The sequence below is a fragment of the Arachis ipaensis genome, chromosome B6 (genome assembly GCF_059453495.1).
Source record: "Arachis ipaensis isolate K30076 ecotype BB chromosome B6, ASM5945349v1, whole genome shotgun sequence".
Lineage (NCBI taxonomy): Eukaryota > Viridiplantae > Streptophyta > Magnoliopsida > Fabales > Fabaceae > Arachis > Arachis ipaensis.
Window position 1 is genome coordinate 9090815 of NC_142441.1, and position 27104 is coordinate 9117918.

General features: G+C 33.5%; 2 protein-coding genes, 1 long non-coding RNA gene and 1 pseudogene across 7 annotated transcripts; 3 read left to right on the forward strand and 1 right to left on the reverse strand.

Moving 5' to 3' along the window:
• Positions 1–2736: 2736 nt before the first annotated feature.
• Positions 2737–6385, forward strand: LOC148554565 (uncharacterized). Of its 3 annotated transcripts, XR_015885701.1 has the most exons (5): positions 2737–3126; positions 3301–3319; positions 3430–3607; positions 4256–4476; positions 4653–6385. It is a non-coding gene; the product is annotated as an uncharacterized LOC148554565 (long non-coding RNA). The 3 variants fall into 3 exon arrangements; XR_015885702.1 differs by lacking the exon at positions 3301–3319 and having other exon boundaries at positions 4641–6385; XR_015885700.1 differs by lacking the exon at positions 3301–3319.
• On the reverse strand, positions 4973–10153 carry LOC107646361 (uncharacterized). The gene is made up of 7 exons (XM_088489416.1): positions 9726–10153; positions 8342–8403; positions 8188–8260; positions 7268–7394; positions 6867–7157; positions 6667–6768; positions 4973–5505 (listed from the first exon to the last, which is right to left on the reverse strand). Exons 3-7 carry the CDS (start codon positions 8208–8210, stop codon positions 5164–5166), a joined length of 885 nt encoding a protein of 294 aa, XP_088345542.1. The 5' UTR covers positions 8211–8260; positions 8342–8403; positions 9726–10153; the 3' UTR covers positions 4973–5163.
• A 3368-nt stretch (positions 10154–13521) lies between these two features.
• LOC107646362 (uncharacterized) lies at positions 13522–15847 on the forward strand. 2 transcript variants are annotated; one of them, XM_088492004.1, is made up of 3 exons: positions 13522–13981; positions 14650–14819; positions 15203–15847. In XM_088492004.1, the coding sequence occupies exons 1-3, from the start codon at positions 13522–13524 to the stop codon at positions 15845–15847; spliced, it is 1275 nt and encodes a 424-aa protein (XP_088348130.1). The 2 variants fall into 2 exon arrangements, 1 of the variants encoding a protein (XP_088348130.1); XR_015886176.1 differs by lacking the exons at positions 13522–13981; positions 15203–15847 and adding an exon at positions 14896–14938 and having other exon boundaries at positions 14740–14819.
• Positions 15848–22527: 6680 nt separating this feature from the next.
• On the forward strand, positions 22528–26855 carry LOC107645660 (pectinesterase-like; annotated as a pseudogene). The gene is made up of 3 exons (XR_015886175.1): positions 22528–23086; positions 23155–23315; positions 25909–26855. The product of XR_015886175.1 is annotated as a pectinesterase-like (transcript).
• Positions 26856–27104: the final 249 nt, after the last annotated feature.

Here is a 27104-nt window from a genome sequence, read left to right on the forward strand (position 1 = left end):
TGTAAATGTATTTTTTTATTAATTCAATCGATTGGTAATGTAATCCAATCGATTGAAATTTGAAATTAGCTATCTATTAAACCCAAACCATGCGTATTCACTCTCTCAGTAAATTCATCGCCGAAATCTTGTTCGAATTCATTCTGTTCATCCATCTTGGTCACAAACTAGCTCTTTTTGTTGGTGGTTAATGTCATCGTCCTCCTGGTATTGCTCATTCATCTCAGTGTCCGTAAATATACCTGACATCTTAAAAATGTCCAATGAAAAAAAATTCAGTACACTCCGTCTTATGACATTACAAAAAATAAATAGATTCTAATATAGCGAGCAGGGACGGATCCAGAGAATTAATATGGAGGGGCCAAGTTTTAAATAATTTTTTTTATTCTATAAAAATAATTAACATATAGCTATTGGAGTTAGTTTTTTAAAAGATTTATTAATATATATAATTATAATTTTGTTGGCTAATTTTATTTTTAATACGATGATTACATAAAGAAAATATAACAATATCAATAGTATATTATAAAATTATAAAATACTAATAATTTATAGCGTGTTTAGTTAAAAATTATCACATATCTTATTAATTAAAATTAATTCTTTCAAAAATTTTAAAAAATTTAAAAATAAATTATAAATTATTAATTATTTGAAAGACACAGTACTCTTATAGAATACAAGATATAAGATATTTTTATAAAATTTTTCTTTTAACAACGTAAATTTAGAAGAAAAATGTATCTTTTTTACAAGAAAATAATATTTAAAGTACATAATGTGACTACCAAAATATAACTATGTAAGTTATTATTAATATAAAAATATGAATGTTAAATATATTAATATAAAAGAACAAATGATATTTTTTAAAAATAAATATAGAAATTATTACATAAAAACTAATTTGAAAGGTATAAAAACTTGAGGGTATGATATTTAATTAGTTAGGTAAAAAAATTAATGAATTAAATAATTAAGACATAAATTTATTATATAATGAACAATAATACATATAAAATTATTAAATTACAGAATATTTTTTTATTTTTTAAACACAAATCTTATATATAAATATAGTTTCTTAAAATTTTGGGAGGTCTAGGTCAGTACTCACCTCCTCTGGGTCCGTCCCTGATTCCTAGCTAATTAATATTAAAAAATATTAAAATTTATTTACTTTTTAGTATTTCTCAATGTCTGTGAATTAATAAAAGATAAAAAAAAAATACTTTTTCATTACACAATCAATTTCACGAATAAAGTTTCGAAACGAAGAATTGCAAAATTAGAGATTTTATTCACTAACCTCGATTTTGTAATCAAAATGATGGATTGTTTTCTGAACACTACAATGAGAAAATTGATTGGACCTTTACTGTTACTGTGATTATCAATTAATGATAAACAAATATTGGATATTAAATAGACGGATAAAAAATGAAGAAAAATTAGAAATTAAGTAGATGGATATCCTAAAGAAAAATAATGAAATTTTTTATAATCAAAGAGATTGATACACGATTCCAATGGTGGGATTGAATAATTGGTGATAGATTATTTATCAATTTATAATGTTAATATTAAGGAAAAGATAAGATTAGAGTATCTAAATCAAAATAAAGCCTTAAAATTGAGGATAGAATTTTAAAGATAAGATAGATGAATAATAAGATAATTTTTTTTAACGATAAGAAAATTTAAAACGACGTAATACACAATTCAATCGATTGGGTAGCACAACCAATCGATTGATTTTGGAAACCCATATTGTTTTGATGACTTCAATTGATTGGGTAACATAACCAATCAATTGAATTGTGAGACCTCGGGTTGTTTTGAAGCATTCAATCGATTGGGTAGTATAAGTAATCGATTGAATTATTAAAAACTCACATTTTAGTCATCGTTCAATCGATTGGATAATATGACCAATCGATTGATTTTGCGAAAACCTTGCAACCTTGCAATTTTCAATCTATTGTTTTGTGATAACAACCTCTAGTCCAATCGATTGAGTTATGGAAACCTAAAATTCAATCGATTGATTCTGAAAGAAACACGATTTCACACCCCTGGACGAACGTCAAGGATCAAATATAAACTTTAATATAATGTATACAAATATATATTAATTTTAAAAACTTTAAATTCTAGCCCTATAACGATAGAGAAGAAAATGGCTAGAATTTAGAATTCTCAAAATTAATATATATAATAAGAGTATTTTAGTCATTTTATATAATAGGGGTATTGTAGTCATTTTTTATAAAAAAATAATATTAATTTAGACGGATTCAAAATTTGATTTACTATTTTTCGGTCAAATTAATTTGTCTAATCTAATTTTGACAAAAAAACATAATTTAAGTGATTATATATGTTAACTTTTAATTATTAAAAAATATTTTAAAAAAAAAGACGTTTTATGTGTCTTTTTGAGCATCCCCATTTAAGTAATCTTCATGAATATTACTCATAATATTCATTGGTCTGTTTATTTGGATTTACTTATTGAATTTTCATCTTTTTTGTTAGTCATTGTGGTTTGGTAGGATTCCTATTTAGTTATTGCTGTAATTTATCTCTCCAAATGATCTAACTACACCTATTTTGGTTAGGTATAGTTCCACAAATCATTTTTATTCTCGTATATGATATTTATTAAAAAGTTGAACCACCTATATGTAGTTAAACTAAATCTTGAATCAAGCAAACTGAAGAGGTAAGCAACACTTGTGGAATTGTGTGAACTAAAGAACTTGTTCTTGTTGCTAATTAAAGCATTATTATTGCAGGGTTTTATGTACATATACTCAATGATGAGAGGTTCAGTAGCTTAAGGTGCAGGGTTAGGAGAACTGTATGAAGAGGCAATAGCAAGTGGATTCCTTCTTGTGATATCTCAGTTGGAAGGGAAAAGCATAATGCCAAAGATTGTGTGCAGTAGTGGTCTTATTTATTCCTTATGATCCAGAGACTCATTGGACATCATGGCTTCTGCCCATGTTTGTGGTTGCAAATATTGCAAATACTCCAGGGTAATAGTGTCGCCAGGTTCCTTGGCAGGATCTCTTTTCAGCTTCTTAGGGAGAATCCACTGCTTGGCCCTTCTTCAACGTAACACCTCTCACTTCCCTTCATTCTTTTTTTGCTTTTATTCAATCACTTGCTCTACTTGTTTCTATCTCATGCAAATTCCTCCAATTAGTGAAAATTTATATATTTCAAGTCAAGTACTTTTTGTTTTTATTCAAATTTCTAATTTCTTAGTTGCAAATCATTTTGAAGCAGAACCACAGAAATGGGTGAAGTAAGAATTCTCCTTACACTCTACTTTCATTCATTTTGTTTCTTTCTTTCTATTTCTTCATTTGGTTCATGCATTTAAATTAAATGAGGTTTTGTGTTTTGGTGTTATAGAAGAAGAAGAAGGAGGAGGAGGAGGAAAAGAAAGAATAGAGCAAAAAAGAGGAAGAGGAGAAGGAGAATAAAGAAAAGAAGGAAAAAGAGTCTCCAGCAGAAGAAATAGTACTTAAGGTTGATATGCATTGTGAAGCTTGTGCAAGGAAAGTTGTAAAAGCATTGAAAGGCTTTCAAGGTCACTCATTTTCTTCTTATTCTTCTTCTTTTTCTTTTTTCTTTTAAATAAATGTTTAATCCTATATTGCAATTATAAGCAAAATTATTTGAATTCAGTTATTTACTCTATGGATGAACAAATTAAAGTGGAGCATTATTCTGCTGTAGTTTTTTAATGGGTTTGTGTCAGCTTGCTAGTACTCTTTTTTCATAGTTGTATGTTTCTTTTTTACCTCTTTCTTTAATTTACTTGTTAAGAGGGGATCTACTTTCCATTATTGATTTTGAATTTCACAACATAAATGGTGAAATAAGTTTGTCATGTGTGCTTTATTCTGAACTTTTTACAGGTCAATTTTCACATGTTTTATTCATTCAAATAAATACAATGTTCATCATTGCATTTAGATTCATTGTTAGCAAAGGAATGATCAAAGGATATCCATATCTAAAGATTAAGCTAAGGTGGTAGAAAAGATCAATAATAGTAAAAAAAAAAAGTAGTATCTTATATTATAAATGCTTTAAACTGATTTGAATTTTGAAAAAAGAAACATCACTCATCTTTTTCTAGAATTTCAATTAAATTAAATCAAATTAGTTAAATGTCTTAAAATAAAATAATAATAGATTTGGACAAAATATTTGTAATGTTTGGGGAAAATAGGAGTGGAGGAGGTGAGTGCAGATAGCAAGGGGAGCAAAGTGGTGGTGAAAGGAAAGGAAGCTGACCCCATGAAAGTGGTTGAGAGGCTTCAAAAGAAAAGTGGTAAAAAAGTAGAGTTCATTTCACCTTTGCCTAAACCTCAACAAGAAGAACAGGGGAAAAAGGAAGAACCACCCAAAAAAGAAGAGCCTCTGCAACCACCTCAAGAGAACAAAGATCAGGTACTTCAATTTATTCATTCTCTTTGTCATCTACTAACCTTTCTCTATGATGTTAACATTGTTACTAAAATTAGAAATGTGTATAGCATATGTTTACTTGAGGTGCTTGATAGAGTTGCTAGATAAAGCTATAGAGAAAAATCGTCTCTGTTTGATGAATTTAGATGGGGTTATAGGCCAAGTGACTACTCAAGATGGGGTTCCTCAGATGATGATAATGGCCTTGGAGATTCACCCAACACAACGTTTTCGCCAGCTGCCTCTAATGAAGATGGATATGGAATGGCAGGGAGGTCAAGGTATTGTGTTGTTGCAAGCAAGCAAATGGTAGGAGTATTTCTTACCATATGGGTTTTACATATTTGATGCTTCCATGCATATTCAAGTACTTTCTGTATCCCTTGTTCATATATAATCATATATGCTCACATTTATTGCTTCTAAAGCATAACTTATGTACCTAAAATTAAAGTTTATTCAGGCTAAGTATTCATCCTGAAAATATAAGCTATTTTGCATCTTTCTATGATATAATCATGAAGTCCTTTGTGTCATTACAATTACAATGAATTTTCCACCTGAGTTAGAAACCTTACATGCATGATGCAACCTATTACTGATCAGAAAACTGGTCAAACAAGAACAAGTCACTTTGAACAAAAACTGGTCAGAAACCTTCATAATCTCCTACATTAAACCCTTTTTTTTTATCATTTGTCGAAGTAAATGCTCAGCGAGTTTAAGTCTCCTTTCTTTCTTGTCCAACCTAGCTTTAAGGTAAGCATTCTCTTCTTGCATTTTCCTCATTATTTCTTTATGTTCTGTCACTCGCAACCACTCAGATGCTTGAGAATTAGAGCCATGAAAACTGAGTCTTTTGTCAACTACAGTCGACTCTAGTCCAAGTCCATAAATTTTTCCTTTTTTAGATCCAGCTATTTCTTGCCACACATCCGTCTCATCTGGTGCATTACTTCCTTCTTCAGATGTTTTTTGTATAACCTGTTCCATAGCATTCTTAAATTCACCCTGCCATGCATGCAGAAAATTAATGTATATGTTAAGTGCTCAACTACAAAGCTCAAAGACTTGATGAAAATTAAATTCATCCTGCCATCTTTGAAAACTAAAAATAAAGCATGTTAAGTAACAATTACAAAGCTCAAAGACTCATTAAGTTCTTGGAGGATTCGGTCAAATAAACAGTTTAGAGTTCACGGTTGCTAATGATAAATGTCAACAGTCATGGGAATTAGTTAGATACTCCACCTATAAAGATAAAGAAAAACAAGTTGCATAGAATCAAAACACTGGATTAGCTATGAGCATCACTATACTCATGTTATCGCACAGAATCATAAATGTTCTTTGGTGGTTGATGTTTAACTCCTAAACAAAATATTTTTGCCAAACTAATTTTACTTTAACTAATTTCAGGATGGAAGAGTCATATGCAATTCACTACCAAAATATGGAAATGGAAGTGAAGCAGGAAATGAGAAAGGGTACCTGGTGGGAATGACAACTTGCTACCCTCAACCTGGCTCTATCAAGATCTCTAGTGGTGAAGTTTTGACTTTGGAGGTTGACTACAGCAAACACTAAGCTGCATAGTGGTGTTATGGGACTTTTCTACTTCCTTGTTGCTGATGACCTCCCACATCACAAGAACTAAAACTCATCTCATTTAATTGTTTATATCTTCTATGATATTATTTTAGCATGCCATATGATTTTATAATAAGTTATGGGGTGGGACTTGTAACTAGTAAATAAATGCATATATTCTTTGCGAAGAAGAATATATAATTGTGTTTGTGTGATTTTAGATTACTGTCTATGTAATATGTTCTCTTCCTACAATTAATAACAAATAACAGTAATTATGAATATGGCTGATTTTATATTACTAACATGATATTTTCATTCCCTCTTATATTTATAGTTTAATTACAACTTGCAAGGCCTCTCTCTATTGGAATTTCCAAAAGGATGTTACAACTAATGCACATCAGCACCAATACAATATGATATATTTGCATTCCCTATAAATATTACAACTACAGAGGGGGCATATATGTTGATAAAAAATAACAGAACAGCCTTATGAGCTGAAACACTAGCCCTAATGCAATATTAAAATAATATATACAGAGGGAGAGATATATATTTTGATTAAGATAGACTCACCTCAACATATTTTGATTTCTTATCCACCCATGTCTCATCCTTGTGTTTGTGGGTCTTCGCAAACAATTCTAACAGTGTTGGAGTCCTCTTTAATGATTTTTTCTACCAAACATATAAATTAAAAAACCCATGAGTATCAACTACCAATTGAAGTGTATAAAATTATAACATAAAATATCTAAGTTTTTCTATAACAGCACCATATTAGTTTTGTGTTGGCTAATGGAAATTGGGCCAGCAGTATGAAGAGACGCTCCAAATCCGCCGCAATCAGATGCTCGATTTGACTTGCCTTGCGCGCTCTTTTTTAGAAACCCAGTGTCAGCATTCCAATAAGTACAGAGCGAATCCCACACATCATCTTCTATCCATTGAGGTTTGACACGACTTTTACGAGCTTTTCCCAACAAACTTTTTAGTAATGCCACACCTCGCCTCTCAAAATTTTTTCGAGCCCAATAAAGATCTGGAGGAAAAAACTGATGTTGGCTCTGGATAATCAACACAAGCAAGAATAGTTATAAGTTGATATATATTATATTTTTCAAACTTAGAACTAATTCTTAATCTACCAAAGATTAAATGTTTCTCTAAAACCTACTTTGAACTTTTCCCACCAAGATTTCCTAGTAGCATCTGGTATCTTTTTCCACGAAGGCCACGGCTGAGAGTAATGCTCTTTAATGATATCCGAAATTGCACGAGCCGCGGTAAGTGAAGGTAAAAATCTGTAGATATTACTTAATATCAATCGGAATACAATATAAGAGGTTAACTTCAAAAAATAAAATTATTGTAGTCTTGTATGGTGTTAAGGAAGTAAACTTAGAATGATAAGGCCCTGTTCTAATAGTAAAAACAGAATAAATTTATCCTAAATCCCAAAAAATTGTTAAGGAAGTAAATCTATCCCCACAAAACACAAAACAAAATCTGTTGATGACAACAGATCAAGCACCAAAGGAGTGAAATCTTCTTATAGTGGACATCAATAAATTAATGAACAATGGTATATTACAAAGCAGTTTGTCATTGTTAAATGTTAAAATATATTAAAAAATACAAAACTAGGGGGAACTCGAGTCATTTGTAATTACCAAAAAATGCTATAATACCCTTAAAAACTACTAATAACTAATCAGAAATATATATCATTGATATTGAGATATAATAATAACTAATAAGACCCATTCAAAACAAATTAATAAAGATTTTCAGGATCTATTTATTTTTTAAGAAATAATAATTAATTTCTTATTCAATCATTATATTCTTTATTATTTATATCTGAATAAGTATCTATTTTCTTATTCTATTAATAAGTAGTTTAATTGTTATGTACATTTATTCTATATTAACATACCCTTCTCCTGCCAAGTCCAGTTTTAGCTTCCATTGACTTGTCTCAACATTTTAAGACGCGTGTAATGAGGGAAGTGTATTAGACATCTGCATAATTTCAAATAAACTAAGCACAAACATGTATTACTAAATCAAATAAATGGTTTTTCAGGAAAATACCCTTTTGGAAGTTCCAGAATCATCTTCCACCACCCAAGTAGCTTTGGAGCAATAAGGTCTCAGCACTCGATTCCTATAGAAAGAACGATTAAACAATCAGCCCCTAAGAGGCTGAGACAAACAGAAAGAAAGGAAGAGGAAGAAGACAACTTACCTGAGAGGAAGACAACGAATGGCCCACATCTTTGAAGAAGATGACGGAAGTCTTAATACCCTCTGCAAAATTAATTAATTCTGTTTTACAAACTGGCTACTAGGTCCGAAGAAAAATTTGGCATACTTACTAATTGATATTTACAATATTTTCTCAAAATATCCACAACTAATAAAAGAAAGTGACTATTTTCTTGGATCGATGCAAAGCTTCATTATAAATGTCAATACATAGTAAGCAGGGCACCACTTACTAGCCCACAATTATAAAATACAGTGATCTAACTGCTAAAGAAAATGGAATAACATAAGTCTGATGCAATTAGAATAGAAGCAAGCATGCAGATAATCTTTATTAGAATCTGCAGAGTTTGTGCAATTAAAGGAACATGTTCATTATATTATATAGGAAAGAACTGATACAGTATCATCTTCTAGTTAGAGAGTTCCACGGTAGCATTGTATGCCGAAAAAGGTTCTGGTGATTGGTGAAGGAAAAGAATAATGAGTTGAACACTCAGTCCAAAACAAATATTTCAACAATAAACAAATCACATTATTGAAGGTTGATGTCTAACAAGACCTAATTTCTAACAAGGTTGATGTTCAATCACACACTTCACAGCCTAACTGCTACTGAATTGGTACAGTTTCTCACATAATTCTAACAATTAAAAACACCAAAATATAAGTGTTCATACTTCATACTGCATTGTTTGAAGAAAAACAAAAAGATAAACAGTGGCTTTTGTGTGTAATTAGTACAAATAACCTCAGAAAATCAAAAATCAAAATCATGAATCCAGCAAATAAATAAATCATGAACAGATAACAAATCAATCAAAATTTTGAATCCAGCAAACAAATAAATCAAAAAATTAGGCACAGAAAATCAGAAGGCAACAAAATAAATTGAAATCAGTAAATCAAGCAATTGAAATCAGTAAATCAAGCAGGCAGCAAATAAATCGAAATCACAAATTCAAGAAGGCAGCAAAATAAATTGAAATCAGTAAATCAAGCAGGCAGCAAATAAATCAAAATCACAAATTCAAGAAGGCAGCAAAATAAATTGAAATCAGTTCAAGCAGGCAGCAAATAAATCGAAATCACAAATTCAAGAAGGCAGCAAAATAAATCGAAATCAGTAAAAAATCAAGCACAGAACTCATAATCAGAACTCAGAAGGCAACAAGTTCAAGCACAGAACTCATAATCAGAACTCAGAAGGCAGCAAGTTCAGACGGAGGCGAGATCAGAAAATCAAAATCAAGAAGCATAGAACTCATAAATCATAATCAGAACTCAGAAGGCAGCAACTTCAAGCATAGAACCTCAGAAGCAGGAAGAACCAGAAGGCAGCAAATAAATCAAGAACAGAGTACCGGCGGCGAGTGAGGACGCGGTGTCGGCGACGCCCCAACGAGTTGGCGAGCTCGGCGACGTTCAGCAACGGCAAATGAGGAGGCGGGCTCGGCGAGCTCGGGGACGTTCGGCGACGGCAATGAGGAGGCGGGCTCGGCGAGAAGCAGAACGCGGTGGTGGTTGCGGCCCTCAACGTCGGCGCTGCTGTGGATGGGTGTGGGTGGCTCCGTGGCTGCTTGCTTGGGTGGCTCGGTGGTGAATCTGGAGCTTGGTGGGTGAATGCACTGGAAAGGGGAAACTGGAAAGTGGAATGGAAACTGATTAGCGTTGCTGTGGGTTACACGATCTCCTTTTTCTTCTTTCCTTTTTTTTTTTTTTTAAAAAAGCCAAAACATACTCATTCACATCCAGATCATGAATGTTTGGAACTCATATTATGCAAGGAGACATTTTTGCTAATTCGAATTGAAGGATAATATAAAATCGGGTTTATTTCCGGCATTATATCCATAATTAGCGCATTTATCATAATTAAAAGCTCCAACTCCGTATCAAGGTCACGGTCGATTTCGTCACTATCATCAATATATTGCAAACCATAATTTAAAATATAGTTTAGTGTATAAAATAATGAATGAGAAATAATATTTTTTAATTTTTTTTGTATAGTTTCATTCTTTCACTTAAAATTTTTTTTCTTTCTTATTTTATAGTTTTAGATTTGAGTTTTATTCCTAACTTTGAAAAAAAAATAATAAATCATGTGAAATTGTTCTATTAAGAAATAATAGAAAAAGATCTTAATATCCAATAGAATAAATTATTCGGAGTTAAAATGTCTTTTTTTCGTATTGTTAGAGAATAAGTTGTCATTTAATTTAAATAAATGAGTAAATTACCAATTATATTCCCGAATTTGTAAAACGCTGACAAAAATAACTCTAATATTTGATAACGACAATCATACCTTCGAAAAATTTAAAAACGCTACAAATCTGACAATCCGTGATGAGAAGCCTTCTCCGTTTAACAGAACTTGGTGATGTGTCAAATGGAAGTCCAACGTGACCTCCATATTAGGCTTCTCAACCTTTTCTCCCTTATTTAGAATCGTGAAAGAACGTTTTCCCCAAATTGAGCATAAAGCAAAACCCTAACCATTGGCATGCATGGTGGAAGCTCAGTCATGTCAAGTTATAATCGAAGGACACAGAATATGGAAAATAGTGGATCTGAAGGGCTCGAAGAACATGTGAGCAAGTCGTATGATGGCACATGCTTCTGCCGTCTTCAGGTGGTGGCGTTGAAGTCGAAGATGAGGAGAAACCCAGGAAGATGGTTCTTCAGGTGTCCTCTGTGGAAGGTAAGCATGATTTTTCTGCTTCATTTGTTCCCCCGTTTGACAATTGAGCTTGATGAATGATATTTGTGTTGGGCAGACGAAGAACACTGGGTGCCGTTATTTTCAATGGATGGACGAAACAAATGAGGAATCTGCTGGGGTGGAGGAATGCTCTAAGAATGGCACAGTAGTATGCAATGCATGTGGAGTATTGGAAGGGAGGTTTACCAGTGTTGAGAGTGAGACGACACAGAGAGATCGAAAGATGTTGATAGAGCAGATGAAGAGAGTTGAATTGCTTCTATGTTTCGTACTGGGTGGACTTGTACTGAGTTTGAGTATGAGTTTGATGTGTTTGGTTAGATAGGACAAGGGATGCATGCAGGACAGGGTTTATTGATGAATGTTATGTGTTATTGTTGCATAGAATTTATGTTGACATTGCTGTGCCTATTTGATTACTTGTTAATGAATTAGAGCTGTGTCTAGAATTTATGTTGACATCAGTAAGAAAAGCATGAATGGAGTGAAGTGCAACTAACTAAAAAGGCAACTCAGATGTGTTAAATAAGTTCAAATAGACCTAAGAAATCAAAATTGGTAAAAGCACAACATAAAAACCAAAACAACTGGTCTGCATAACATTACGCATTAACTAGATATCAGCATAACATTTCAGTCTTCATACCAGACACCAAAATAAACAAATTGTCCAACAAAGGGCAATAACCAACCATACTAAATATCAGCATACAACCCAAAAACTAGATAAAGTCATAACTAAATACCAACCATACTAAATATCAACATACAACCCAAAATACTCAAATTGTCCAACAAAGGGCAACTAAATATCAAGTTATAACAAAAGTCATAATCAGCTTAAACACAACACATCAAAACACCATCATCATACCTCCATATTCAAACCCCAAATGACTGATAATAAGAACAACGGAAACATAAAATGCTTACCAAAATCTTCGTTGTTCTACGACGATTTCTTCACTCCGTATCAACGCCAAACGTGACACTGCATGTGACGTTACCAAATCCAAGAGACGGATATAAAGCGACAGCAGACGAAGCCAAACAGAGACCACCCCCAAGAAACTCTTCAGTTTCGCGCGTCCAACATCCTCTTGGTTAAATATGGTCTTTCACTAAAAGGTTAATCTAGTAATTTCATTTGAATTGGCCAATTAGGGTTTGATAAATTAGGGATATAGGAAGAAAAGGGATTGAGAAGCCTAATACGGAGGTCACGTTGGACTTCCCTTTGACACATCACCAAGCTCCGTTAAACGGAGAAGGCTTCTCCTAACGGATGGTCAGATTTGTACCGTTTTTAATTTTTTCGAGGATATGATTGCCATTATCAAATATTAGGGTTATTTTTGTTAGCGTTTTACAATTTCGGGGGCATAATTAGTAATTTATTCTAAACAAATAGATAGAGGTCAAATCTTCTTTCATCACTTTGTATCTTAAATAATGAGTTATGAGGAACAAAATTGTTCGTTTCGTTTTAGGATCATTTTTGGAGCGACCAAAATAATATTGCAACTAGCACTGGTCTGACTAATAATAAGGAATCAATTTCTTTTTGGTCAACAAAAAAAAAATCATATATAGAAGTATAGTAGATGAGATGGTGTACTTGTGTATGAAAAAAGTTTGTCAGTGAATATGAATAATTGTGACTAACTGACTAAGTACAAAGCTTTTATGCAAGAGTAATAAGGGGACTTACTAACACAGACAAGTCTATTTTACTGTTAAAAAGATGGATGGAATTCTTACGTACAGTGGATATGCAAATTTTAAACCTTGACTTGAGGCAGGGTAAACTTAACATGGCGAGGCGAATGAAGCTATTCCCTTACCGAAAACATAGTGAAGCCAAAGGTCAATGCCAATCTCCTATCTTAGAAAGGGCAAGATTCTTCTTGTCTCGCAGATCCAAGAAATTATTGGATGTTTGTCGGTTTGCTACTAGCTAATACAACTTAATTGCATTTTTGTAACTTTCTAAATTTTAATAATTATATGTCAGAATAATAATACATGACAATACAATGTATTATTTTTCTTAGCAGTTAATTATTAATATTTAAAATATTAATTAAAAATATAATATTAAACTAATAAATTAAAATAAAGAATACACAATAGATATATAAAATTTACACTAACAAATTATAACTCAAATATCATAATTTTTTTTATTCTCACCTAAATTTTAAATTCTAATTTTACTCCTAACTTTAAAAAAAAAATACGAAACTTGCTATGTAGTTTAGTGTTGTATGATTGTATCATTTTAGAGTTAAAGTAAGTTATATTAATTCAGTTTTAAAAGATGAGTCCCGCTAGGGATACAATGAAATATCTATACAATGGCTACAATGGACTGTTTATAAGGCCCAATCTAATTTAAAAGAAGAAATTAACCCATCAATAATCCTAATCTAATGTGGCTGTTTTGTTTACCACACCACACATTTTATGCTAATTACACTTTTTCTCCCAAATCCCAAACCATTAGGTTGTCAACGTTTCACTCCCCATCCAAAACCCTCCAAATTGCTGAACAGACCGGCGAACCACGAAGACCCGTTTGCGCCGCAACCTTGAACCGTGGAAGGCGAACAGGAAACGGAAACGACCTCATCGCAGCCCTCAAGGATGGCGCCTGGCTGTCGTTGAACACCCCGCTGTCACCGCCACCCAGCCCCTCCGAGCTCCGCCTCCGATCAGAACTGAAGGCAAAGGAGCGCTCACGGCAGAAAGCAGCAGCCGCACCTCTCTACTCGCGTGGTCGCCGTCATCCGCGAGTAGCTGCGCATCCAAACCTGCGAAACCAGCCGCAAGCTCCTCAACGGGTCACCGGAAACACAGCAAACATCACTGGAAGAATCCTAACCATCCAATGTAAGTAGGTGGAGTTGTTCATTTTTCGAATGGTAATCGTTGTTGCATGTAGTATCATAGATGGATTTTGTTGATGATATGAGTGATTAACCATGGTGAGAAAGCATTAGGTGCGATTGTAGCATCCCGGCAACTGTGGACTCTGTAGTTAGTTAAGGCTGTTGCAATTCATGATGGTTTACCATGGTGAGAAAGCATTTGTCGGATGGTTATTCTAGTAGGATATTGGATGGTTAGTCTTGCAATTTTGAAATATTTTCGACAATTTCCGATACTAACTATGTTGCTCGTGTGAATGTAACCAAAGAATGACCTGAACTTTATGATATTGCTTTGTAATGAAAGTAAAATAATTTTCTTCTCAGGTCTGGATCGTTTGAGGTTAGTGGGTTGATTTGTTGATGTGATGATATCTGTTTCTCTTGCTACTAGCTGTACATGCACTGAATCTAGCTGAGGTGTTTGATTGTTCATAGTGAAGAACTCTATTGTTGCAATGTCATTGTGTTGGAACTTGTAGAAGAAATTGTTATTATAGATGGTTGCAATGAATTTAGCATGTTCCTGGATGTTTGGTTTCTATTGAAATTATTCAGTTGTTTTTGCTTTAGATATGAGTATCATAACTGCATACCCATATTATAATTCTATGTTTTCAATAATGTTAGGCACTGAACTTGAACCCCAACAACAATTTGACACATCCAACAAGTTAATCAAATCCTTAAAACATAATTTCACTCCTGATTTGGTGAATAGCGGGAAAGCTTTACCTGATGAAGAGACTCTACTTTTGGCTTCATGTAACTATGAAACTAACACTAAATGGGGTCAAGAGGTAATAAAGATTAAGAATATCTATGTTTTTTTTCGATTAACACAGTGCCTTTCAGTGTGCTTATTCCTTATTGCAGATTGGATTCTTGTATGGTACTGTATGTGAAGATGTTCACACTGAATTCATGCTGAATTGCAATGGTCGAAATTCAGTTTTTTGTGATCCAGCTAAGCCACAGTTCCTTCGAAACAGTACAACTAACCTGAATGAATTGCTAATTCAAGGAACAAGATGGGGTTCTGGTCTGCTTGACATTGGTTGAAGCATGTTCTGGCCTCTTATACATGGATTTTAATCAAGAATGTAATAATTGAATAAAAGTTCTTAATTTATTAGATGTTTATTATCAACTAAAGTGGATGTTCATTTTACTATGTATGTAGATGGTTCGTGCAGAGAGTGAGAAGGATTATTCCTCCTACTACTTGATGCATTGTGACAAAGATGGCCTAACAGCTAATGATGTTTTGGAAATGGAGCTTCAGGATATGCACAAAGAGGCAAAGTGCTGGATAAAGGAGACAACTCAATCATGCTCCACAGTAGCAGTTCTTGTTGCCACAGTTGTCTTTGCTGCTGCCTACACAATCACAGGTGGGAGTGAAAAAGACACACCAGTGTTCTTTGGCTCACGAGTCTTCCTCTTCTTCACTGTCACAGATGTTGTAGCCCTTGTGAGCTCACTTGCCTCAGTGGTGATGTTCCTTTCAATCCTAACATCGCCATTCGAGCTATGGGATTTCTACAAGTCCCTCCCAAGAAAACTCAATCTGGGATTTGCACTGTTGTTCTTCTCATTGGTGTGCACAATGCTGGCATTCAGCGCAACCGTTTTGCTGACGATTCAGTTGGAGAACACAAAATGGACTTCTGTTTTGTTCTATTGTGCTGGATTCCTTCTTGTGGCTATATTTGCATGGATGCAATTCCCACTCTATAAGACTCTTCAAAAGTTAATTAGGAGGCTTTACAACGGTGTTAAGCAAGTGGTTGCCAATTACATTGATCAATTATTTCAAAAGACATAAATGCTATTAATTAATTCACCAATGGCTAGATAGATGGGGACTCTGATTGGTTAGTAAGTGAATGATGTTATTATATCCAATAAGCTCAACTTTTTTGCTTGAGTTTATGTGTTACCGAATATAAACTAGTATATTTGTAAGGTGTAAATACCATGAAAGCATATATATTAGACCTCACCATTGATTGAGAATTAAATTAAACTAGTAGATTTGAAACCATTGCAGAATTGTACTAATTTTTAATTTTATGTTAGAAATAGATTGCTCATTTCTAGGGCCATATTTTAATGAATTCCAATTTCATATAATATTAGTTAGATAGTCATAGAATCTGTGTGGATTGCAAATTTTCAATTCTTTTCATTGTTCTTCAAAAGTTCTTGCCAATCTGAACATGTTAAATTTTATTATGGTATTGTTGCATATATTAGAGATCATTCATATCAGACAAAAGCAAACAAATTTTCATAGTGTAATGGTATAACTTTTTCATTCACATAGCATTTTTACATTTCCAAAGGAATGATACAAGAAAGATACCAATGGCTCATTTATTCGAAAAGTCGATGTTTATTTTAAATGGCTAAAGAAAAATACAATCTAGTATTTGTTTTACAAATCTAAATATCACATAACCTTGTTCTAACTTAATTACTTATATCTAACTGTAACAACTCCAAGCATACTTGAACTCAGTGAATGGTACAATAAATCCAATTATACAATATGACTAAGTTCTGTCTTATCAGTTTCTAGCTCAGTCACGTCCGTCAGGTCCACGACCTGCAATCGAACACAAACAAAAAATCAACCAAAGGAATTAATAAGTGACGTATGGTACTACGACATAAATATTAGCAATATAAACCACCAAGAAAATGACTAACTTAAACAGGATTAAGCGTGTTAGTAAAATTTTAGTTTATAATAGACACCATGTTCACAATATTTTCTTAACAAATTCTTCTAATAAGACAAAATTATATTAAATTCAATCCAAATCAAATAAACATCCAAATTAGAATGAAAATAACTATCGACCTACCTAGTAAAATGAACATCCAACCTAAACTTTGGTGAGAAAATTGTACTTGGGAAGAGAAGAAGCCTTCGCTAGCATTCTTTGGATGAAATGGCCATTGTGAAAGTTTTTATTGGAAATATTAGAACTAAACTTTTCCAAGGGATAAGAGAGCTTGGTATTTTACCCATCTTTGTAAAGGGCATATCCAAAGACCTGTTGTGCATCAATTTCATCCACACAATCTGCAACAACTCATAACATTCATTCTGTTAAGAGCCTTAAATTTGATGAGCAAAGTTAGAGGAATGTGTTCATACCTAAGATTGAAATTCTTCAATAATTTGTCACAAAAAAAACCTTGTCATCCATTAGGAATTTAATATTGAATAAATTGTATCTACTTAAAATTCAATCCAATCAACTAAACATCCACCTAAAAATGAAAATAAGCATTCGCATACCTAGTAAAATGAACATCCAACAATAATGAATTATTCTCATTCTATTGCAGCTAATTTTCAACCATTGAATTTGGTTAATTTCGATATATTCCATATTTGCTATTGGCTAGTGTAGTTTAGTTCAATGAAAGGAAAGAGATAAAGGAAGAAGAAAGAAAGAGACTTCAATATCATTGTGTTTGAGATAAAACAAAAAATGAGCAACAGGACAACAAGCCACAACAAAATTGAGGAAAAAAATATGACGAATAAAGGATTTATTTTAATGGTTTAAATAGTAATAATTTTGTTCTCTATTCATGGTCAAATTTATATTCATGTTTAGGCATAAACAAGAACTTATTTTTTTGCAAATACAATAATGATAAAAATAATATTCAAAAAGATAGATAGATACAGAGACTTACAGAGCCATTAGTAAGAGAGTTGTGATCAGTTGGTCCTTGAGTTCCCATGACTAAAATAGAATAATGATAAAAAAAACCCACAAAATATCCAACAAACTTTTATTCAAATATGAAAAATTAATGACACTAGAAACATACAAATTGAAACAACACTACAGAGAAAAGATTATCGTGTTAGTGGGCATCAGTCGCAGAGAGCAGAATCACAACAAGCCCGGTGGTGAGCAGAGGGGAGGCCGTTGGGCAGCAAACGGTGGCGAGCTTCAACGGCCGCGCTAACGATGGTCGAAGTCATTGTATCATGGTGGAAGGAGACATGAGGGAGGACGCGCCCGCTGGGGCGCAATTGAGGAGGGCGACGCAAGGGGAGCTTGGTGCGGTGGATGATGGCAGCATGAGAGAGGAAGAGGGGACGCCGGTGCTGAAAGGAAAGAAGAAAAAGAACAGTGCAGAGAGGAAATTAGAATTAGGGCTGCTGTTTGTGTTGAGGTCACTGAGGAGAATTCTAATTTTATTCAAATTTTAAATATGAAACAATTAATTAGTTACTCATAGTTTAATTTTAATTATAATTAAACCCCATTATATACATTGTACAATTAGAGTATTAGTTCCTCATATTTTTCTTTAAAAGATACAGTCATTTTTTCACTTATTACTATGATTGGATGAAATCTATATGAATTCCATACTTAATTTACCCTCTTTTTTTTTTATTTTTTTAAGAGAGAATACAAAATAGTAACCTCATCACCCCACTTGGTTATTATTCATGGTTCTGAAAATCGAACCGGACCGACCGGTTCAACTGGGTTAATCAAAAATCGATCCCTGGCCGGTTCGGTTGAAGTGAAAAACCGTTTGACAAAAAATCGGTAAAAAAACCGATCAAACTAGCGGTTAATCGATAAACCGTTTGAACCGGACGATTTTTTACCGGTTTTTAGTTAAAAAATAAAATAAAATAATATATATATATATATATATATATATATATATATATATATATATATATATATATAACCCCCCTCCCTTCTCTCTCGCACACACCCACAAGCCACTAACTCAGTCACCACTCACCACCCAGCCCCTCTCTCTCTGATCTCCACACGAAACCCTAGCCGCTCTCTTTCTCCCAGACCGCCAGCGACCAGCGCCGCCATCACCGACGAACTCTTCTCTTCTCCTCAGCCAGCGTCGAGCTCCGCCGTCGCGATTCTCTTCTCCTAGATCGCTTCACCTCGTGTTGCCAGGTATGCTCGCTGTTGATGTCACTGTTGGCCACCTTGAAATCGTGTCTCCGTCGGTCCGTCCTCATCGTCGATCCCTCTCTCTCGCACGTCAAGCCTGTCTTCAATCCCTCTGTGCCCGAGCTCACTTCCCCTCTTTTATCGCCGTCACTTGGATTCCTCCTTCGCCGCCGATCTTCAATTTACTTTTCCTTGCTTTTGTACTCTTATTTGGTTTCTGATTTCTGATTCTGAGTTTGCTAATTTCTGCTTAGCTTGAGTTTCTGAATTTCTGAGTTTGTAAGTAGATCCCTACCCTGCTTTAGTTTTTATTTTTGGGAGTTAATTGCTGTTTTTTGGATTTGACTATGTTGATTGTTGTTTGTTTGTCTGGGTTAATTGTTGTTTTTTCATTGCTGTCTTCTGCATTTGATTTCTATTGAGTGCTGCTGTCTTCTGCTTTTTATTTATTTTTTTTATTTTTTTTCCTCCAAATGCACTTGATACCCTAACAATTCTTGGATCCTTCAACCTTAGCCATTGTGATGATGATGATGAAAAAGCCTTCGCTGCTGTTGATGATGCCTTGTCTTCTGCTTTTTAGCTTTTTTTTTATTTTGTTAATTAAATGAATTAATCAGGTTCTTGTGATTGTTTTTGTAAGTTTTAAATTATGTTTTTGTTCTGTTTTTAATTTGTTATTGTAATTTGATTTCATATGTTTTTGTAATTCTATTTGTTTGTTCCAAATTATGATTATGTTTGTTCTAAATTTAAATTATGATTATGTTTGCAAATTCAATGGTTAGTGGTTGTTAGTATTACTGATTTGTTTGTTATTTTTTATTATTAGGTTATAAATTAAAATTTTTAAATTTTAAATTTTATGAGGTTAAATTTTATTGAAATTTAAATATTTAAAATTATATATTAAATTTTTAATAATTTTATTTAATATTTAATTAAACCAGTCAAACTCCGGTTAAACTCCGGTCGAACCATTAAACCAGTAAACCAGTCACTTCACCGGTTTATTGACCGGTCTGGTTCTCGGAACCTTGTTATTATTTATTAAGAAGCCAACCACCTGATCCATACACAGCATTCAGCCATAGCTGCTAATTCATCTTCTTCTCAAAAATGTATAACCTTACCAGAAGAAGAACAGCACTATTGCTGTCTCTTTTCCTTGTAAACATCACCACTACAAAAGCAACAGCATCTGATGAAAAAGAAGCACACATCCAAGTAGCAGAGTCAGCATGCGAAGGAACACTCTACCGAGACCTCTGCGTCTCAACTGTCTCCACATTCCCCGATCTCGCATCCAAATCCCTCCCACAAACGATATGCTCTCTCCTCAACCACACCGTCGGCGAGGTGTAAGTAAAATACCCACAACTAATTGGCCCTAGGATCACTCACTCATATAAATGACACTATCATATTTTTCATCTCTCAAACTCACTAACACTCATAAAACAAAGGAGAGAATTTTCACATTTCAAAACATACACATTTCATTATGGAACACACTAAATACATAAGACATATATGCCTTTATATAGGCAAAGTTTCATACTAAAAGTTCATGATTCTACTAGCTTCTTAATACACATACTTATCCAACTTTACTTCTTACTTTGACTATTCAAATAAGTAATTTCTAGCACATCTTGAAAATTCTTCATTAAGCTTAGTTATCAATCTTGAACCTTCCAATGCACTTCATGATTCTTCTAGTATGGAGGTGATGAGTGCAACTTCCTTTCAATTCCAATTCAATTTGATTTTGAACTTCTTCATTGTTGTAGAATGTTGTAGTTATACTAATCTCTTGAATGTTCTTCAAAAATCTTCAAGCTTCCAACATCTTCTAGTAAATAGATGATTATTGTATTCAACTAAAACTTTGCTTCTCCTTTGACCATTTTGACTTCAACACTCTTCATGAAGATTCTAGTGATGCAAGTTGATTTAAAATTTTAATTAACATTGCCTCCCTTAAATCAAACTTGCAGAATTAAGCATCTTCTTCAATTTGTAAAATAACTCAATCTTCAATGGCTTTGTAAATATATCAGCAACTTGTTCTTCAGTTGGACAATACTCGATCACTGGTTTTTGTTTGTATCCTTTTGCAACTAATCTTGCTTTGAAACGATCAACTTCACCACTAGGTTTGTACTTAGTCTTGTAAACCCACTTTACTCCAATCAGCTTCTTATCTGCTGGTAAATTTGTCAGCTCCCATGTGTCATTCTTCTCAATGGCATGAATCTCCTCATCCATTACTTTCTTCCAATTGTTGTCTTTAGAGGCTTCTTCAAAGTTCAACGGCTTACAATCTGAAAATAGAGCAAAATTTATGATTTCTTCATCGGACGGATCGTTGTCATTGCCTACTTCATAATCTACTAATCTAGCAGGTAGTCTCCTCTCTCTTTGAGGTCTTCTAGATGATTCTGGTTGTTCGGTTGTGTCTGGTTGTCTTTCTTCATTATCATCACATGTATTTGAAATTACAATCGACTGCTTTTCTGTCTTTGTGTTCCAGTCCCACATGGCTTTCTCGTCAAACGTCACGTCTCTGCTGATGATCACTTTCTTTGTTTCTGGATTGTACAACTTGTATGCTTTTGAGTCTGTGCTATAACCAATAAAATTACACTTCTCACCTTTGTCATCTAACTTCTTCCTTAATTGATCTGGTACATGGGCATAAGCGATACACCCAAAGACTCTCAAATGATGAATGGAAGGCCGCTTTCCACTCCAAGCTTCCTCTGGAGTTTTATCACGAACACTTTTTGTTGGACACCTGTTTAAAATATGAACTGCTGTTGCGACTGCTTCTGCCCAAAACTCTTTAGGCATTTGTTTTGACTTGAGCATGCACCTGACCATATCCATGATGGTTCTATTCTTTCTTTCAGCAACTCCATTTTGTTGAGGAGTATATCTAGTTGTTAGTTGGTGTTGAATTCCGTGTTGCTTAAAGTATTCTGAACACGCAAGATATTCTGTTCCTCTGTCTGTTTTGAGAATTTTGATTTTATAGCCACTTTGTTTTTCGACAAACGTCTTGAATGTCTTAAAGACATCACATGCTTCTGATTTCTGCTTCAAAAAGTATACCCATGTATATCTACTAAAATCATCAATAAAAGTGATAAAGTACCTGCTACCACCATTATTTGGAACTTCTACAGAACAGAGATCTGAATACACAATTTCAAGTAATCTTCTAGCTCTCCAAGACTTTCCTGTAGGGAATGGATCTCTGTGCTTCTTTTCCAGTTGACAAATCTCACAAACACAATTGGGAATATGAATCCGTGGTAGACCAGAAACAAGTCCTTTTCTTGACAGGTAGTTTAGGCCAGAAAAATGAAAGTGCCCAAACCGCATATGTCATAACCAGTTATCATCAAGTATTACAGAACTCATGCAAGAGGGATTAACATGTTGAATTTTTAACGGAAACATTCTGTTTGAAGTCATCTTTACTTTATCAATGAACCTTCCATTGTTGTCAAACACAGTGCAATATCCATGATAAGTTATCATCTTATATCCCTTCTCAGATAATTGCCCCATACTCAGTAAATTGTAATCAAGTTCAGGAGCATAGAAAACATCAGAAATATAACTCAGAGAACCATCGAGGACACCCGCATGGAGCTCGCCACCACCATCTCCGATCTCAACCAGACCACAATACCCAGTAGGCGCCACCACGACTCGCAGACTCTTCTGAGTGCAGCCATGACCAACTTGTACACGTGTCTCGATGGCTTCGCTTACTGCAAGGGGAGTCACGTGAGGGAAAGGTACCTGCAGGACAAGTTGTTTCAGATTTCTAATCATGTTAGTAACTCCCTCGCCATGCTCAAGAAGGTTCCCGGAGTGAAGAAGCCTTCCAAATTGGAGGTCTTCCCGGAATATGGGAAGATGAAGGGACATTTTCCCACCTGGATTACTAACAAAGACCGCAAGCTGCTTCAAGCTTCTGTGAATCAGACTAAGTTCAATCTTGTTGTGGCCCAAGATGGCACTGGAAACTTCAAAACTATAGCGGAGGCGCTGGCTGCTGCTCCCAACTCGAGCACAACCAGGTACATGTGTTGTTTAATTTGAAGATTAAAAAATGAGTGATATGCTGATTGCATTGTGTTGCTAATAGGTTTGTGATACACATAAAAGCTGGAGCGTATTTTGAGAACGTGGAGGTGATTAAGAAGAAGACGAATTTGATGCTGGTGGGTGATGGAATCGGAAAAACCGTCGTGAAGGCCAGTAGGAATGTCGTCGACGGCTGGACCACTTTCCAGTTCGCTACTTTTGGTGCGTTTTCTTTCCTACTGCCATGTTTTTTCCACTTAGCGTAATTGCTACGGTTTTAGTTTCATATTCGCTCTTTAATTTGGAAAAGGAAAAGAATAAATATAATTGGATTAAAGAGGAAAATAAATAATGTGGAAATTAAAGGTGAGCATAAGATTCTTCGAATCTTTTTTTTTTTTTTTTCAAATTAAAGGGGCTGCATGGTTTGAATTTGTGAACAGAGATTTGAAAGGTGTATTAAATAAAATTAAAAGTAATAAGTTTTTATAATTTTTCACTAATATTTTTTTTTTATCAAATATTTTCGTTATCATATATACTCTCCGATCTCCACTTCTTGTCTCATGACTCATATATATGATATATCACTGTCACGGACCAGTGTCGGTATTGATTGAAAATGGCAAGAAAACAAAATATGATTTCTGCTTATATGTATGTAATTGTAGAAAGATTCTTCGTGGCGTGGCACTTTTTTACTTTTTTTTTTCCCTTGTCTATCTGAATTCTCAAACACAAGTTGGAATAGTAGAACGTTGAATATTATGGGTTAGCACATTTTATAATTTTTAATCATTAATTAACTATATTTGTATTTTTGTACATCAAATCTAAAAGAAGTCCAATACATCTCACAGTGTGTGATTATACACGTACTCTTTTAATATACTATTTTGAAATTTAAGGCTCAATGGGTGACTGCATACCCCATTAATTAGTTTTCGCCATCATTCAGAAAATCATAGACGAGTGTAGATATTGATATGGCCCGCCAGAGTAAATGGTGGAGTGATCGAGCAGACACGAAATGTGTCGGATGGTAGCAAATTAGATCTTGGTAGTGCAATCATTTACTTCTAAAATAAAGGAAAAAGAATGATAAAGTGTTTCCAACCTACTGATTAGATTATATGTATTCTCGATATGTTTATCAAAATAATTAACATAAGTGATTTATAGATGGCTTTATAGATTATTATCTTATTAATAAAGTAAAATGTTACATCCAACTTTTTATTAGAATTATTCAACTAATTAGACATCGATTGCACTCTAGTATATATCTTTATTAGAATATCTGAATATGTCTCACTACTATTGTATAGTTTTGACAATTTATTTTTGGAAAAGACTTGAAGAATAACATGAGATGATAATTGTTGATACAAATTATAGAAGTGGGTGTGAATGTGTCGGTCAAAAAATAGAAAAGATAATCTTGGTTTAGCCTATCCCCTACTGCAAATGTCAGAGATAGTGATGTATGAAGTGCATTTTTCAAAATGTATGTCTGTCTTTGCCTCTTTGCATTAGTAACTCTTATCGGGGTTTGTAGAGTTCGTTAGTATTTTATTCTTCTCAAAATAAATATTTTTATTTTTGAATTTATTAACAAATTAAAAGAAACACTTGCTTTAATAATGGATGAGTAATATGTAACAAGAAACATCACGTTGTTAGATCATGTATGATTAACAATTGTGTAAATAAGTTAGATGATTAATATTTTAAAGTATATATATATAAAGAAAATATTATCCAATTTTAAAATAAATATTTATAAATTACCTCCCATGTGTTTTAATAAGACTAAGAAAATATCTTGTATTCTTTGTAGAATAGTTTTACAAAACCTTTACACGTGATCGCCTGCATTTTCTTAGCTTGTTTTTTTTTTCTTTTTCATTTATCTGTGGCAGCTGCCGACATCCAGCATAAGCTGAAATTACCAAAGTAAATAAATATTAACCACAGCAACCCACCCTTAATGTATATGTTTCCATAAAAGAGAAAACCAAATTTTCTTGAATTGGATGACACTAAAAAAGGTCCACATGGCTCCAACCCAGTATTAAGGTTGCGTTTATTTTCAAATATAAAAAATTTAGACACAAAATTATGTCTAATAAATAAGATATAAATAAAAATATTGTATTTAGAAATATTTATCATGATAAAAAAATACAGAAATATTAATAAAAAATAAATTTTTTATTAATTTTTTATAATTATTTTTTTTATTTTTTAAATAAAAAAATAAATTAAATTTTTATAATTTATTTTAATTTATTATTAAATAAAATATAAAAATATTAATTTGTATATTTTTATTTTGTGTATCTTATTTTTAATATTTTGTGATGTCTTGTTCTACCATAAGGAAACTGTACAATAATTTGTTTGAAATATGCCCAACCTTTATGTATCTTAGGCCCACTTATGCTTTTCTTTTATATCCGAGAAGCAAGGTTTTGTCATGATTTGATTGATATGGCTACTTATACAATTTTATAGAAATACTAGTTAAAATATTAATACTATTGTATTAAATAATTTAACTAAATCAATATGCTATGTTATCAACAGCATTTTTACTAATTTCTATCAATTTTTATTTATAATTGTATTTAATAAAAATATTTTTGTGGATGTGTCTAATAAAAATGTCTTTTTTATAATTATATTTAATAAAAATGTCTTTATAAATATATTTTTTAGATATGTTTCTTTATAAAATTGACAGATAATATGTTTGGTATCCTATACTTTTCTTAACTAAATATATTACTAATAAAAAGTTGATATATTGCAGCTGTAGTAGGAGACGGATTCATAGCAAAAGGCATAACCTTTGAGAACTCGGCGGGACCCCGCAAGCACCAGGCCGTGGCCGTAAGAAACGGTGCAGATCTCTCAGTATTGTACCAATGCAGTTTCGTGGCATACCAAGACACCCTGTACGTCCATTCCCTACGCCAATTCTACCGTGACTGCGACGTATACGGCACCGTAGACTTCATCTTCGGCAACGCCGCCGTCGTCTTCCAAAACTGCAACCTATATGCACGTAAGCCCGATCCAAACCAAAAGAACCTCTTCACCGCACAGGGCAGAGAAGACCCCAACCAGAACACGGGAATATCAATCTTGAACTGCAAGGTTACAGCCGCATCGGATCTAATCCCGGTGAAGTCGTCGTTCAAGACTTACCTTGGTAGGCCATGGAAGCTGTATTCAAGAACAGTTTTTATGAAATCATTCATTGACGATCTGGTTGACCCTGCGGGGTGGTTGGAGTGGAATGGAACCTTTGCGTTGGACACGTTGTATTATGGTGAGTACCAAAATAGGGGTCCTGGTTCGAACACAAGCGCTAGGGTTAAGTGGCCTGTTATAGAGTCATAACTAACTCAACTGAGGCAAGTCAATTCACGGTTAAGCAGTTTATATTGGGCGATGTATGGCTTAACTCCACTGGTGTTCCCTTTTTCACTGGTTTGAGTTGAATTATTGTTGAAGGGGATATATTCTTCTTCTTCTTCTTCTTTATTGCAATGTTTTAATATGCATTACTATCGGCAATGAGGATTAATTGTTCATTGCTAACATTATGGTGAAATGTCATTTCAGTTGACTAAACCAATAAAACAAATTAAAGTGCCTGGATCACATTATTGTGCATGCCAATGGACAAATATTTTGTTATGATGAATATATGTATTCTCAGGGAACAAAAATATTTTTTCCCATTATTAATTATTTTGTCTCTTTTATTATTACAGTTGTTGAGATGTAAGTAATGGAGACAAAGAAAACAGAACTTAGGCAATGATCTCAGTATATATAGGACTATACAACACACTCTTTTATGTAATTAATATTGTACTTTTTAGAGTATGATTATTAATTTAACATTTGTGGCTGTTTACTAATAATCATAGAACACGACTTTCATATACCTCTCATAATTGAGTTGAGTCCACTCTATCCTAAAAGTTTTCATCATAA